Here is a 16714-nt window from a genome sequence, read left to right as displayed (position 1 = left end):
GAGTGCCTTACCACTGAGCCACATCCCCAGTCCTTTTTATTTTGGCATAGGGTCTCGCCGAGTTGCGTAGGGCCTTGCTACATTGCTGAGGCTGGCCTTGAATTTGTGATCCTCCTGCGTTAGCCTTCTGAGTTGCTGGGATTATAGGCATTGTCACCATGCCTGGCCATAAAATGAATTTTAATTATGAATATAACCATACTATTTTTCTCAGAATATATATATGTGTGTGTGTGTGTCTGTGTGTGTGTGTGTGTGTGTATGTAGTTATATATATGGTTATATATATGTATAATTATATCTTATTAGTAAATAAAGTTTATTTGCAATTGATATTCTCTGTAGTAAATACTTCTTTCAGATTTCTCCAAATATAGGAGTAGAGACTTGAAACAATAAAAAAAAACCATTGTTACTAGTTCCATTAATCCATGAAGAACTTCCTTATGACTGTCATCTGTAAAAATTGACACCTTTTGTGTAAAGTGCCTGCATGATAAAAGAATCTTGATGAACTTGATATATTTCTAAGATTGGTCAGTAAAGTACTTATTAATCTCTAGAGTGAAATAAACTTTGTTTCTAATTTCATAAGGTTATTTTATTGTAGTAATACTTTTATCTAGACATTATTCTAATTGTGCTTACGCACAGGTAATAATTATGCACAAAATATGCACAATGAAACTTGGATTTCAAGGTGGTTTTGTATTAAATTTCAGTCTTCACATTTCTCTGCCTAAATTATATTCTGTTTCATAGTGTTTCAAACAAAACCAGATAATTTATTTTGTCCTGCTTTCTACATTTAATTGCTCTACAACCAGCCAATTTCTGTCAAATCTAAACATTTTTCCCATTATATTTAATCATGAATTCCTCTAATGCAAAGCTAAATAATTTAATGAGAATGAAATATTTCCTTCAATATTATGGTTTTAATATTTTTCTGTTGAAGAAATAATATGGACAAGGCTAGAACCATGGTTAGAAGCACAGGCTGCAGCCAGACTGCATGGGTTCAAGTTGATTATTACCTGAGTGACCCTAGGAAAATTCCTAACCTGTGGTTCAGTTTTCCCATCTGAGAAATTGGACTAATAGAAGCATCTGGAGTATTAATTTGATGTGAAGATTAAATGAATTAATGTTACAATGCTCAGAATAGTACCTGCCATGTAGTTCAATAAGTATTAGGTACGAGGGCTGGGGCTGTAGCTCAGTGGCAGAGCACTTGCCTAACATGTGAGGCACTGGGTTCGATCCTCAGCACCACATACAAATAAAATAAAGGCATTCTGTCCATCTACAACTACAAAAAAAATTAAAGTATTAGATGTGAGTCTATGAGGTAACTCCTCTAAAATGGAAATAGAAACATGAATGAATTCTTCCTAGATTAATTAAACCTGATAGACACATATAGTAATTTGCTGATAGAAATCACTATAAAATTCATCATGTTTTTCATTAGTTATTTTCTTGATGATGATTAGTTTAAGAACATGTATGTGAAGCTCTGACTGAAAATTGTTATGCCCTTCTGAGAAGCATCATGGGGAGATTTGTATTTCTGAACACTGCTGTTGGAGTCTTCCAGATCATTGTCAATTAACCTGCCTTTTCCTGACACGTCCACGTGGTCACACAGACCCTCTGCTGCGGGACTACTGGGTGTACGAAGGCTCTCTCACCATCCCGCCTTGCAGCGAAGGTGTTACCTGGATATTATTCCGATACCCTTTAACTATATCCCAGCTACAGGTGAGCACACTTTTAAACCTCTCAGAGTGAAGTTCTGTGTTAAAGGTTAGATATTGTTTCTGTAAAAGGAAAATGTCTGTTTTATGTTTTAGCTCCCTTTAAATCAGTCAAACCTTTTCAGATGAAAGTTAAATGTCTCAAGCCAGTGAAAGCAGTGGAAAGGTCAAAGAAGAACAAAAATCCAGCACTCATTTATAGATAATAAAGTATTTTAAAAGTTAGTTTTTACAGAGTAAACAGAAGTCACTGAAAGAGCCAAACTTTTGATTAGTCTAGTTATTCCTTTATGGTGTTTCTCAGGTATGGAGAGGAGAAAGGTCTGGAATAAAGTGAGAATGCTGATTATTTCTGTCAGCTCCTTTTCACTCCTTCCCTGACAGTAACAGGAGCCTTCTATATGTGGAGAGGCCAAGAAGCCAAAAGAATGTCTTGGAATGTTCTAGATTGTTCTATGGCTTTACTTTGGGTCATCCACTGAGGCCTTGAAACTCTATAAAGGTGCTCTAAATGCTAATGCATACTGGTACAGTGTGGCACACCTATAATCCTGCTATTTGGGAGGCTGAGATGGAAGGATCCTTTGAACCAGAAGCTCAAGACCAGCATGGACAACACTGCAAGATGTTATCTCTAAATAAATAAATAAATAAATACATAGATGCAGTGCATAGCGGATGGGAACACCCAAGTGAATTGCCACTGGGATGTTAGCTGGTTGAACACGAAGCAACATCATTATAAGGAATTTGAACAATGATTTTGAAGGGATTGGGAATATAGCTTAGTGGTAAGACAACACCTAGCCTGGGTTCCTTCCTCAGCGCCAAAAAACAAAACAACAAAAACCAACGATTGTGATACTATTACAAGAAAGTTGCTTTAAATATGTTATGGTTTAGATGTGAAGTGTCCCCCCAAAGCTCACATGTGAGACAATGCAAGAAGGTTCAGAGGAGAAATGATTGGGTTATTAGAGTCTTAACCCAATCAGTGGATTAATCCCCCTGATAGTGGTAACTGAAGTGGTAGGGTGTCGCTGGAGGAGGTGGGTATTAGGGCATGGCTTTGGAGTATATATATTTGTATCTGGCGAGCGGAGACTCTTTCTCTGCTTCCTGATCACCAAGTGAACTCCTTCCCTCTGCCACACTCTTCTGTCATAATATCCTGCCTCACCTTGAACCCTGGGGAATGGAGTCAGCCTCTTATGGATGGAGACCTCTGAAACCATGAGCCTCTAATGAACTTTTCCTCCTCTAAAATTGTTCTGGTAAGTCACAGCAGTGGAAAAAGCTGGCTAAAACAAAATATCTCATGTCCTCCAGAGACCCATCCAGTGGACATATTCTAGATAGCTATTTTCACTTTATGATCAAGCCCAAAAAGGCAATACTCAGGACAAACTAAGTTTTCTTTAGTAACATTTTACAAATTTTTTGATATCTCCCTTCATTTTTAGAAGTTAAGAGGCTCAAGTTTCCTGCCAGCTCATTCAGGTCTCCTTTTATTTGTCCTCAAATCTTTAAAATTCTTTTTTAAGCATTTAATATTTTTTTCTTCTTTTCTAGGGATTAATTTTAAAAGTTCCCCATCCAGCCGTTCTCCTCCATACTCGTCATTATCTTATGGACTTTTATCATATAACTTCTGAGTTTTTATATTTTCCACATGACAAATCCTGATTCCTTTATTTATTTATTCATCTATTTGTTATTATATGAAATGTATTCCTGAGTGCCAGCTTGGCATAGAGGATACAGAGATTAAAGCAGATTAAAGTTTTCGCTTTCAAAAACTTTACCACAGAGTTGGGGAGGAAAATGGTCATATAGGTAATCATAATTATGGTAAGTAAGGTGGAAGAAACCCAACCCAGACTGAGAGGTTTAGGGAATAATTCCTGAAAAATATTAGAAAGTTAGTCTGGTGAAGGAAAGTGAAGAAGTTAGAAATTTGAGTTTAATAGTAAGAATAGAGGGTTGCGCTAATGATGTCTAGATTTGAGATTTCAAAGCAAAGATGATAGCTGTTAAAACAGATAAAGCTCAAAATTTCAGTGATGTACTGTAGATATCTATTTCACATGAACATTTCAACATATGTGTCTCTGCTTCACTCAGCAGAGTTCTTTTTCAGTGCAGCCATTCAGGAATCCAGGGTGGAGGAAGTTCATCCGCATTCAGTGCCTTCCTCTCAGAGTTGCTCTTGGAAGGGGCTCTTAGCCAGCAGGAATAGTGTAAAGATCTCAAGAGAGAATTTTCAAGGGCTGGTCCTAAAAAATGGTGAACTCCCCTTATGCTTACTTTCTGTTGCCTGCAACTAGTCACATGACCACACCTACCTGGGGGAAGGCTGGGAATTGCATTTTTATGTCATATTCAGGAAGAATGAATTCAGTGATCAAATCAGCTACTGATTGCTGCCACCATGGCTGGGGTTGAGTATTAGTGGACATTGCCAGCCGGTGAAAAGCATCTGCAAAGGCTTGGAGCCAACAGAAAGCAGAGGGCATCTGGGGAGTGCCCATAGTTAGCCTGGGGGCCTGTTCATTAGAGGAGGTTGGAGAAGAGAGCAGGGGCCTGACTTTTGTCATCCTGCCTGGTGCTGTATTGTGGAGGTGAACTTCATCCTGAAGGTACTCCAGAATCCCTGGAATGCAGCAAGGAGGAGACATGACCAAGTGTCAGTTTGAGAAACATTTCAGTAGCTGCAGGAGGACATTGTGGATCTGAGTTATCATGGTGGCAGTGAAATGAAGGGAAGGGAATGGCTTTAGAAATAATATGGAAGTAGAATCAAAACTTGGTGGCTGATGACATAGGAAGGATTTGTGGGGAGGAGAGATCCGTCTGTTATTCTCTGGATGTGGCTTGGTGAATATTAGGTGTCACTTTTCAGCATAACATGGAATTAAAGAACAGGTTCTATGGAGAACTGTGAGCTCATGGTTGTAGACATCTATACGTGGTGGGTGAAGCGCTAAGTGTGGAAGAGGAGACCCTTCAGGAAGAGAAAAGAGGTGATCCTGGGAACTGCAGATCCTGGGAAAACAGGGTACCAGGGGTCTGCTTTGTAAGAGGTGTCCCAGGGAATGGCTTGCAAAGCAGGAAAGTCAGGAGGCAGATGGGACATCTGGAGGGAGTAAAAAGATCATGAGTAGCAGATTCTGCACACACAGCAGTTAAGGGCTGAAATGCATGAATTGGGCTTAGCCCCAGGGAGAAGTGTTAGACCTAGAAATGATATAGGTCAGCTGAGTTTCTATAGTGACATTTGTTCAGCTTTGCTTTGTTGAGGGGTAATTCTATAATACTAGATCAAATCTTTTAGTGAGAAATAAATACTTTTTCTCTATAACTACAAGTTTCATTTTATTGAAAGTTGGTTGGGTTTAACCTTGTTGAGCCACAGAAATTCTTTGTTCCTCTTAGACCTCTGTGAAGAATTCCTTGCTGGTATAGCAGTGGGGATGTTCATTCTGAACTCCTGAGAATGCTAACCGAAGTCCCGTGGACAGGACATAATATTTTACTACCTTGTTGACCCATGGGCTATTCTGAGATCAGGAATAAACCATTGCTCCTTCAGGTCTCTGGCTACAAAGAGAACATTGGTTTGTTATGCTTTTGAATAAAGGCAATGACCTAAGTCTAACCATATCTTCCTTAAGGGGAGCCAAAGTCAAAGGAATGTGTATTAGAGAGAAAAATCTCTACAGCCTTTGAAAATGGATGACTTTCCAATTAGCTGTAATCATTCAAGAAAAATGATTTAGGTGATCTTAGCACATGGCACCATTGCAACATCTTTTTAGAGGGCCAGAGTGTTAAATATAGACAGTGTGCACACACAGAGAGACACAGGTTGATGTATATTAAAATGCAATTTAGAGTGATTTAGAAAAACAGTATGATCTTGGGAGAGTGTAAATCAGTCTGTCCTTGACTCAAAGGCTTCCCTTGGTGCTGCTGCTCATATCATTTCAGAAAAAGCAGGGCAAAAACTCAAGAGGTCCAGAGAGGGCAATGAAAATGAGAGGAACCAAAGGGAGAGAGTGTGATTTTAGAGTCTAGATCAAGAAAAGTTGAGATGCCTTATAATATTGTACTTAAAGGGGAAGGAGAGGCAGGAGGCAGACAGGGAATGCGTGTGAGAGAGAAAAAGAGCTAGCAAGAGTGAGAGTGAGAGAAAGAGAGAGAGGGAGGGAGGGAGAGAAAGGGAGGAGAATATATGGAATATGTGTGTGAGAGAGAATATATGAAATATAAAATAATATATATATATATACATATATAATAACAAAAAGAATAGTAAATGGTAGGTAGAGTCTCTACCTAGTTGAATAAACTGAGAAAAAATAAAACCTTACATTGAATTAGAGGAAAATGTCTCCTTTATCATGGGTTAATGTGTAATTAAGCTGCTGAATGTTGTTACCGAGGCAGTCGGTCTCTTGAAATGCATCCTCTGCTGTAACATACTAGTTTGTGCATTAAAGACACTGAAGAGGGTGCTCTGGGTCATGATGCTTCCTATTAAATGTGCATCAGCTTGGATTCAAGGAGGAGGAGACTTCTGCTGAAGTACAGTGTTGATAATTAAGCCCCGAGTTAAGGGTTTACATTGTCCTGAGCGCCCTGAGTCTAGAATCCAGGCCTGGAAGACCTTGCTTAGTTGAATTTTTCATTATTCCTGATTTGCATTCAATATACTGGGGTGGGAAAACATGATTTGATGGATTTGAATGAATGTAATTTTCTTCTTTCTAGGATCTATAACCATTAAATAAATTTAAGATAAATAATGGTCTAAGGATGAGGAAATCAAAGTAGAAATAAACAAACATTTTCTTTTACAAATGGATTGTTGCTTGGAAATGAAATTCCATGATTAAAATAAAAATACCCACACTTCATCAACTCTGACAACAGAAATTGTAAGACACATCCTGATTTCCCAGCCATTGAAATGTGCACCAATATTCATCTCAGAATTGATAGAACATCATTACGGTTTACTCTCCTTTTCCTGCATTTCCCTCCTACTTATCCATTTCAATTTCTTAGCTTATCTGTATTCTCCTATTAGCTGTCTGTTTCTGATTTTCCTCTTTCATTCTAAAGTAATACCAGTGCAATGAAGGAACATGAATGTGTTTACTGTTTTTCACAACATGGGCATATGTCTCTTGGAACTTTGTAAACAATTATTTTTTTTTTTCTTTTCAGTCTTGCCTTCTCTTTATCCCTTCCCCATTCCTATAGGGAATTCTATAGGTTGAAACATGGGTCTTTTCATGGCCTTAAGAGTCCAAGTTAGGACACTTATGTTCCTGGTCTGTGGGTTGGGCTCTAAGCCTCTTCTTTTTTTCTTTCCTTTTTTAAAATTTTATTTTATTTTTGGTGCTGGGGATCAAGCCAGGCCTTGCATATGCTGAGCACACACTCCACCACTGAGCCATGCACCCAGCACTGTGCAGTGAGAATGTCTTGTCAGCCACCACCAGAGCCTTCAAGGTCCTGCTTCCAGTGACCCAAAACTTCCCACTAAGCCTCATCTCTTAAATTTTCCTCCACCCTCCAATAGTGCCAAGCTGGAGACCAAGCCTTTAGCATGTAGGTCTTTCAGGAATATTCCAGAACTGAACTATAGCAAACACAGACTGGGTAATTTTTAATGAATTTGTTTGACTTGTAATTCTGGAGGTTGTGAAGACCAGGAAGGAGTATGGCACACACATCTGGTGAAGGTCTTTGTGGAGAGCAGAAGACAACGGAGGGTGGGAGCAAGAGAGAGCTGAGCTTACTTTTGTAAGAAACTCATTCTCACAATTACTAACTCTTTCCCATAATAACAGCATTAATCCATTTGTGGGGGAGAGTTCTCATGACCTGATCACTTCTTATGAGGCCCTACCTCCTGCACAACATAAGGAATCATATTATTCTAGTTCATTTGTTTTCATTATTAATAAGGAAAAATGGGAACACTGACATTTTTGTTAAAAAAGTATTTTATTAGTATGAATGACATACAAAAAGCTATACGTATTAAATATAAATCATACACAAATATATGCATTAGGTGAATTTGGAAATAAGTAAATATACCCATGAAACCATTGCCACCATCAAGGCCATAGACATATCTGTTAGCTTCCTTCCATATTCTGTATAGTGGTGGTGGTGGTGGTGGTGATGATGATGATGATGATGTGTTTCTTTGGTAAGATCACTTAATGTAATATCTTTTCCTTTAGCACTTTTCAAGTATATAATACGGTATTGTTAGCTGGAGGCATTATGTTATATAGTATATCTCCAGAATTTGCTTATTTTGCATACCTGAAACTTTATACCTTTAACTGTCTCCTCCCCATTTCTACCTCCTTATATCTCTGGAAACCTCCATTCTTCTTTCTGCTTTCATGAGTTTGACTGTTTTAGATTCCACATATAAGTGATATCATAAGTATTTGTCTTCCTGTGTCTGGCTTATTTCTTCTTCTGGAAATAAAATCCAGAACCAAAGGAATTGAAGTCATATCTTAAAAGAGGCATCTGCACTCCCCTGTTTATTGCAGCCAAGACATGGAAATAACCAAATGCCCATAGAGAGAAGAATGCCTGGAGGATACTGATTTTCTGTATTTCCTTTTTAATAAGATGACACATAAAATATGGTCATAACAACTTGATACCACTTATAAGTTAATTTGTGCCAAACTATAAACCCTGGGAATTAACCCATTGAATGCATTCATAAAGAAAGCAGTTTTAAAGCTGAACGGGAGTGAGTAATCTGATTTGTTAGTGAAGGTTGAACAAATGTCTTAGATCTGCTGGAGTGCCTCTCTGATTCAGACAATAGTGATTGTTTAATCTAATACCTTTAGAAGACTTCTTCCTGTAGTGTTGGACCACTGTCCAATTTCTCTTTCAAATTGGTTAAAAACAAATATCATATTGAAATAGAGAAACCTTAAAAATCGATGCAATTGCATGTTCAAATAGATATAATACTGATGTTTTCTGCAGTGCCCTGACAGTTGAGTTTGTTGGAGACTCTTATCCTGAGATATGATCCTCGTCATTCGGCTCAGTCCCTCCTTTCTTAGTGGGCTAATGCAGCATGCACTTGAAATCATTTGAAGGGACTAAAGGGGTTTGAAGGGTGGTTACTTCAGAAAAATTGCCATTTCAGAAAGATGCGTTTTTGCCACCATCCCTGTTGACGTTTGAATCCTTCAAAGCATGGCTGTGATCAGAGAACAGCTTTTCTTGTGGAATCGTTTTCTTAGCAAGCAGTGATTTGAGGCTGACTGTTGATTTAGATCTGCTTTTCCTGAAGTAGTTTTCACAGAGTGTGCCTCAGGCCGAGCCCTGGGGCTTGAAGAATGGGACTTCTGTTAAAAATACATAAATATAAAACTCACCTAACTTTAAAGTAAGCTCCAAAGTCAATAAAAACGGAGTCTTATGATTATGTATAAAGTGAATGCTAGAAGAGATGACTTTACATTTTCTCAGTGAATTGGTTTATTATCAATTGTAGCTAACTATTTATCTCAAAATGCTAACGGTTAGACTTCAAAAGAAGTTGTTGTGGTAAGAGGGCTAATATTTATCAAATATTTTCTATGTCTTTGAAACGATTCCAGTGATTTTCATGAATTTTCTTACTTCTTATGCTATCTTTGTGAATTTTTAAAATTTTCATTACCATTGCACATATGTGGAAACTGAGGCTTGTGGAGGTAATGTCATGTAGTCATTTGGGTCACAAGTGGCAGAACCAGGACAGGAACCAGCCTATGAATATAAAACCCACACAGGATTCCCTGACTGAGGAGGTTCCTTTCTACTCCACACTTAGGAAAACTTTTAAGGTGAATGCACAAAATTACAGGGGATGCTCATGAAGATCAGTTCTAGAAATTTCCCAGCTGTCACATGCATTCCTACTTGAAGACCCTAAGAAGATCTAGTGAAAGCATATTATGTAGATGAAATAGCGACTGACACTGCTGTGTAAATACAGCCCGTAGGCATTATAGAAAAATTAAACAGGACAATCCCAGTTGGGTCACACTTATTTATCCTACCTTGGGAAATCAATCAGTATTTGGAGACGTGGAAAAAGGAAACATCAGAAGTCAGCTTTGTAACTTGGTGTCTGATCTAACAATTATTTTTCCACATCTCTGTGTCCCAACATGTATGTGAATAGGTGGAATTAGAATCTTGTGGAATTCAACTTTTTTGGAGTCATGGAGCCTCACCTTTCGAAAATGCACATATACAATTTTTTTTCTTATCATTTAGGGGTTTCATGGTCTCCCTGAAGTCAAGACTTCTTTTTAGATCCCCTGAATTAGTTGATCTCATTCATTTCTTTTCTCTTTATGAAGGGAAGAATTCTTTGGGTTTTGTCATATTAAGGACCTTTATAGAATACAATCTTGTGATACCCAGTTGGTGAACTTTTGGTGGATTGATGCTATTCAAATCACATTTGCTCAATACCTTGGGATGGTCATGTGTAACTAATAGAAAAATTAATAAAAATTGAGATCAAATAGAAAAATTGATACCTTGGGATGTGTGCAGGATACAGGTTCTACAGATTTGAGTAGAATTTCTAAAGAGGTGGCCGTGGAGCTGGGATAAAAGCAGGTAGACTTGGAATTGTCTGACTTCTGCTACTAGCTGATTACGAGATCTTGTTAATCTCTATAGCCTCAGTTTCTCCATTCTGTGTAAAGAATGAAGAATGGCTGTTTTATGTGACATAAAGCAGTTCAATGAAGTAACAGATGGTGAGTCCTGCAGGTAACAAATGATTGGAAATGACCCTGGGGAATGCTCATCACATTTTTGTTGCTATAATACTTCTCAGAGAATTCTGTCTGGCAGGCTCAGGTTATTAGGAGGCTCAGACCTGGCAAGTCAAAGAAACTATAGTGCCTCTGATGGTTCCCTCAGGAATCTTCAAATCTCTTCACATATCACAGGTGAACCACAGGCCTCCGAGAGGCAATCAGAGGAGGGAGATGAAGTTGGAGATTGCTATTGCTAAGAAAGGAAGTTGGGCTTCAACTTTTAGAAGATTGGAGTATTCTTTGGATCTGTGTCCTCTAAAGATCTAGACAAGCAGCAAAGTATTTTGATGAAGAAATCCTCTAATTCACTTAATAAATGTAATATCTAACCAGTGTTGACATGCAGTTACATCAGAATGTGTTAATTTAAAATATACTAAGGGGAGCATTTAAGACTGTTTACACATTTGCTCACCATTTTGTGTTGTGGACAGGCATAAATGCTTTTTTCACATATGCAGTGTTTCCAGGGATACTGGAGTTGTCTGAATACCTCTATCTTTAATTCTATTGTCTTCTCGTACAAGGACTTTTTTCTAGTATCTGCTTTCAGGTCTGGAAGAATTAATTCTGTTTTTCTCTTTTTTGAAGTTTAATTTTCTCTTTTATGTCATTGTAATTTATGCATATTTTAAAGTCATTTGTGAAACCCCAGTTTCGTTAATGTCTGATCAGTGATGAGCCTGTTTTGTTCTGTTTTTGGTTTTCAGATAGAAGAATTCCGCAGGCTGAGGACACATGTTAAGGGTGCAGAACTTGTGGAAGGCTGCGATGGGATTTTGGGAGACAACTTTCGACCCACTCAACCACTTAGTGACAGAGTCATAAGAGCTGCATTTCAGTAACCAGAGAGGAGGAACAAGCCCATCTTCATCAAGGTATGTGCAGATTGAGAAGGAAAATGAGGTGCACAGTTACCTAAACCCAGCATCCCGAAGTCCCTCTTGTGGTTAACCTGCTAATTTAGTAATAAAACAAGTACACTTGATCTTCATAAAATTTAGGACATATTCTCATGCCTCATTAGCAACAAATCAGGTAGTTATTTTAATTTCATGCAATGTGTATGAAACCTATGAGTCTCATATTTTCCCACCAGAGCAGCCATTAATTCCATTTTACTTTAAATATTGGTTTTCACAGGAAAAGCACATGATAAAGAGAACAGGGCTATGCCAGGAGCTCTTCAGTAACTCACTATGTTGCCTCCTCCTGAAACCATAGCCATCTCCCTGTACTCTCCATGATGGAAGAGCACAAAGGAAGGGACTAGAAAAGCATTCGAGCCTGTACATTGATCCTCTTGTCAAATGCAGATCTGACTGTCTTATTTGTTGGGTTATATAGGGCAGATATAGCATGAACTGAAATACTGCCCTATTTAAGTCCTTTTTATCTGCTCAAGAAGCATGTGTTAATCTTCTGGAAAGGTAAATGTTTTATAATCTACATACACTAATCTATTGAATTGCCAGTATATATATTCCTTACCCATTAGGAGCTAACCAAACAACATCACAAACATGGAAAGGAAAATACACAAAGATGACTATGTGCTGGACTATTTCTTTACCTTGTGTGTTGCCTTAGCATCGGGGTACACTGCAGCAGGCCCCTGCTTCCCCTGAGAGGAGGTATCTGCTGGAATGATGCCTAGGGAGGCAGGACTGGGCCTAGATAGACAGTGTGGTGAACTGTTGAAGGGGTGGACTTCCAAAACCATGTCCAGAGGAACTTTGGACTGGGGAGTCATGCATGAGTAGAAATCTCTCTTCTCAAGGAGCTGAAAGTTTCATGAACTGGACAAAGCACATGGGAATTTTCAAAGGGGGTCATTTCGTCCATGTATTTGTTGCCCAAGAATTTTTTTTGCCTCTCTATTATCCCTTTACAGTACTCTATTCACCCTGCCTTTTATCTTTGGTGAGTGAGCTTTGCCAAATGACTTCCTCGCTACCCCAAGGCCTCGCTCCAATACCATTCTCACTAGATATCTCTGCTTCTCTCTTTGATCACACCTCGCATTGCATATTCTTTCTTCTATGCAGCTATTTGTGTCAATCTTATTTTTCTCTCTTATTTCAAGCTTCGTAAGGGCTGAAATGTATTTATTTTACTATGAATCAGGCCAATGAGAAGTTCCTTAGGACTCCGCAGGTTGTATCCAAGCTCACCTCCTTCCCATCCTGCATTTTCCTTTTCTGAGTTCCTCTTTCTAATTTTGGACTTGGTCAGGGTAGGGCAAATTTACCTTTGGTAAGAATGAAAAGAAATTTTCAGTAATACATATATGGTAATGAGAAAAATCTAAGGGTGCTTTAGGCTAAACCTTATAATGGAGGATAGTCAATCAGAAGTCATTATTGAGCACCTACTGTATGACTGGGTATTACAAAGCTGAGAAGGACAGACATGGTCTCTGCTCTCATGGTGCCCAGGATCATAAATTTTAAACTGTAATGAATTCCATGAATGAGAATAACAAAGCAATGTGGGGAAAGAACTGCCAGATGGGGGAATAATTTTTTTTTGACAAAGATCCTGAGGTAGTGCTCAGGGGAGAAGAAGTAAGAATTTGATGCATTGTGGTGTCTGACAGAAAGCCCTGTGAGTCTGGCATGTAGAAATCAAAGGTGTGAAGCCTGCAAAGCCCAAATCCCAGACAGTCCTGTCAGCCACATTAAGGCATCTTTATTTCGTTATTTATGAATTTGAACTCAGGGGTGTGACCTGATCCCATGTATAGTTTCAAAGGTTGGTCCTACCTGGAAAATTGAATGAATTTGATGATAGTGGGTCAGGGCAGGAGTAGAAATATATTTTACAAGTCCATTGAGTAGCCAAGGTGATAGACATGGAGGCTCAGACCCTAGAATAGAAGCAACAGAGGTGAGGGATGTTAATTTATAGGAAATAGAAATTGTAGGTGGTACCTGGTGATGCATTGGGAGAAGGTGCAAGGAAATGAAAATGCGAAAGAAAACTGCTGAGGTTTGGGGCTTAAGGAAGTGAGTGAGTTAAGAATGCTATTGAGTGACAGCTGGAAACCCGGGGAAATAGTCCCTCTTGGAGTTGGAAATATAGAGTTGAGTTGGAGCACATTGAGAGAGAGAGATGCCCATCTTTCACAACAGTGAGCTTGTTGTGATTGTTAGAATTTCAAGAGTAGAGATCAGAAAAATGGTCTGGGCTGAAATATAAATGTATTTAGCATAGAGATGATTTATCTCTTTATGAATGTGTACATATGATATTCTAATGGATCTGGTGGGATTTGCTGCAGGCTGGACGGCGGGGGCCCGCGTGAGCCTTGGCTCCGCTTCTGCCCGCTGCTGTTTTCACCTGCTGCCTTCCTGCTGGGCGCTTTCGCGGGTCGCTGTCAGTGCACGCCGGCTTGCGATGCTGCAATCCGGCTGAGCACAAAAACACAAGCCAGATGGAACTGAAACAAAGTTTTATTTTGTGAGAGGCCGTGTGCGTCCCCCTAACAAGCCGGTCCACACACCCACACACGTGTGTCCCTACCGGACCCGGGGGGCTCCACTTCCCCCGGAACACCCTCCTACCATCCTTCCCCAACCAATGGGAACTCTCCAGGAGTCTTGTAACTTGAGTCCCCAAATGGGCCTAAGTGAACAGTAGGAGCCCAATTTCCATATGAATGTAATACTTTGCAGTGGCTCCTAGCATCTGCCCCCTTCTGTTTAATTAAGCAATGGCAATGTGGCTAGGGACCGTGCCTGGTAGGTTGTCCAATTTAACATGTGGTTCTTACCCGTCATGGGAGAACTGACTTTTACACGTCAGTTTCCTGTCTTAGGTTGAATCCACTGTAATCAGATCAACCCGTCACTGACTACCGGTCTAGCATAGCCATGCTTGTGGATAGGCCTAAGCACCAGTGGGGGGGTGAGGTTCTTGCCTCACCTCTGTTGGCCCCCAAATTTAACTTTGGTGCCAGTGGGGGGGTGAGGTTCTTGCCTCACCTCTGTTGGCCCCCAAGTTTTAGACCATCACTAGTAGAAGGGAGGAAGATACAGAAATGCCACGACACCAAGCCAATTGACGGCTCCTTAGGAAGAACAGTAACACTGGTGACACAGCAGCTAAGATATTTCAGCACTACCATAATTCACTGTATCAACAAATAGAGCACAATGCATACAGGTGATACATAGTCCAGGCAAGTTGTGTAAGCAGTTCAAAGTGGAGGAGTCTATCAATATGTCCATTTCCTCCCAAAGTAAATTAAGTCCTTGATTGAGCAGTTCAAAGTGGAGGAGTCTGTCAATATGTCCATTTTCTCCCAAAGTAAATTAAGTCCTTGATTGAGGATACTTATTGAGTTATATTGATTGATGTATCAGTTTATATAGTTTACTGTGATAGCTATCATAGAAGTTGTAGTTTGGTTTTATCTTAGTCTTCACCGGCATTGGGATGGAGATGGGAATTCTGGCCATGGTGCTAAAGAGACATTATCTTGAACAGAATTGTTAAATATAATGAAAAGGAAAGGTGAAAGTAAACAAACAGATCTGTTAACCACCTTTAAAAGCAAAATTTATAACAGCTGTTTACCTAATTTAAATTAAACCATATAAGTCACGTGATTTTTTTTTTTTTTTTTTTTTTTTTTTTTTTTTTTTTTTTTGGATCCATTTATATCTATTTATACATGAGCGCTCCTTATAAATGAAATATGGACATACACACATACAGACATACAACACAAAACAGTGCATACATAACATAGAACATATAGGACAATAGTAAATAAAGGCCTTGTAGCTATACCTAGGTGAAATCTCCATTGCAATGTTTAAAAACTTTACAGTTAAAAAAAAATAAAACACAGTCAAAAAATAAAACTGATCAGAAAAACATTAACCTAGGTTTGTATGAGCTCAAAAAGAAAGAGAAAATAAATAAATAAATAAAATAGAACCTTATGATGTGGGAAAAATGTAATAATAAAATAGATATTGAAAAAGGCACCGTGGTAAATCACTGTTGTAGATGTAAGAATAGCCAAGCTGGAGCTCTGGATATCAGCTGTTATGGATTTGAGTCAAATCATCTTCTTTTTCTGTAGAAATTGTTTTAGTTAATCTCTCTGGAATCCAAATTGGTTGCTGTTCCTCCTGTGGAAAAACACAGACGGAGCCCCGACTCCAGACTATTACTGGGTCCGGACCTTTCCATTGTCCTGTTAGAATATCTTTCCAAAGTACCTTAGGCTTATGTACATTTTTCGGATACATATGTCTTTCCGCAGCACTAAGTCCTGATGAATCCAAATTTAGAAAGTTTAGAGTAAAAAGGGTTATTTTAAGTTTATCTTTGGGGGATATATACCCTTTTCCAATTCCTTCCTTTTGTTTTAATAAGTACATTTTAATAGTTTGATGAGCTCTTTCAACTATGCCTTGACCCTGTGGATTGTATGGGATTCCTGTTATATGAGTAATGCCAAATGATGAGCAAAATTGTTTAAAAGAGTTAGACGTATAACCAGGAGCGTTATCAGTTTTTAACTGTTTAGGAACACCCACAGTGGCAAAATTTTGTAAGCAATGAGCTATAACATCTTTAGTTTTTTCTCCGGCATGAAGGGAGCCCATTAAAAATCCAGAAGAAGTATCAACTGTAACATGTAAATATTTTAATTTTCCAAATTCTGGCAAGTGTGTAACGTCCATCTGCCAAATATGGTTAGGTATCAGTCCTCTAGGATTGACTCCAAGATTAACTTGTGGTAAAAATGTCACACAATTTTGACATTGTTTTATTATATGTCTGGCTTGTTCCTTAGTTATTTTAAAACGTTTTTGTAAGGTATTAGCATTGACATGGAACCTTTTATGAAAATTTATAGCTTCTTCTATTGTGGAGAAAATATGTATGTCATGTGTAGATTTATCTGCTAGTTCATTACCCAAACTAAGGGCTCCAGGCAACCCTGTATGTGCCCTGATATGTCCAATAAAGAATGGATCTTTTCTGTCCCAGATTAGAGTTTGTATAGCAGAAAACAAAGAGAAAACAGTAGAGGAAGGAGAAATCCTA

The 16714-nt window shown here is 38.7% G+C and overlaps 1 protein-coding gene across 1 annotated transcript in view; it reads left to right on the top strand.

Moving 5' to 3' along the window:
- Positions 1-16714, top strand: part of Ca8 (carbonic anhydrase 8) — a 96760-nt gene that overhangs the window by 54741 nt on the left and 25305 nt on the right. Inside the window, exons 7-8 of the mRNA XM_005322977.4 lie at positions 1652-1764; positions 11356-11523. Coding sequence (XP_005323034.1) covers positions 1652-1764; positions 11356-11490 — 248 coding nt within the window. The 3' untranslated portion in view covers positions 11491-11523. The remainder of the gene's footprint in view (positions 1-1651; positions 1765-11355; positions 11524-16714) is intronic.

Source organism: Ictidomys tridecemlineatus, chromosome 7 (genome assembly GCF_052094955.1).
Source record: "Ictidomys tridecemlineatus isolate mIctTri1 chromosome 7, mIctTri1.hap1, whole genome shotgun sequence".
NCBI lineage: Eukaryota > Metazoa > Chordata > Mammalia > Rodentia > Sciuridae > Ictidomys > Ictidomys tridecemlineatus.
Note: the sequence above shows the minus strand (reverse complement) of the source record. Positions and strands in the feature narration are given on the sequence as shown.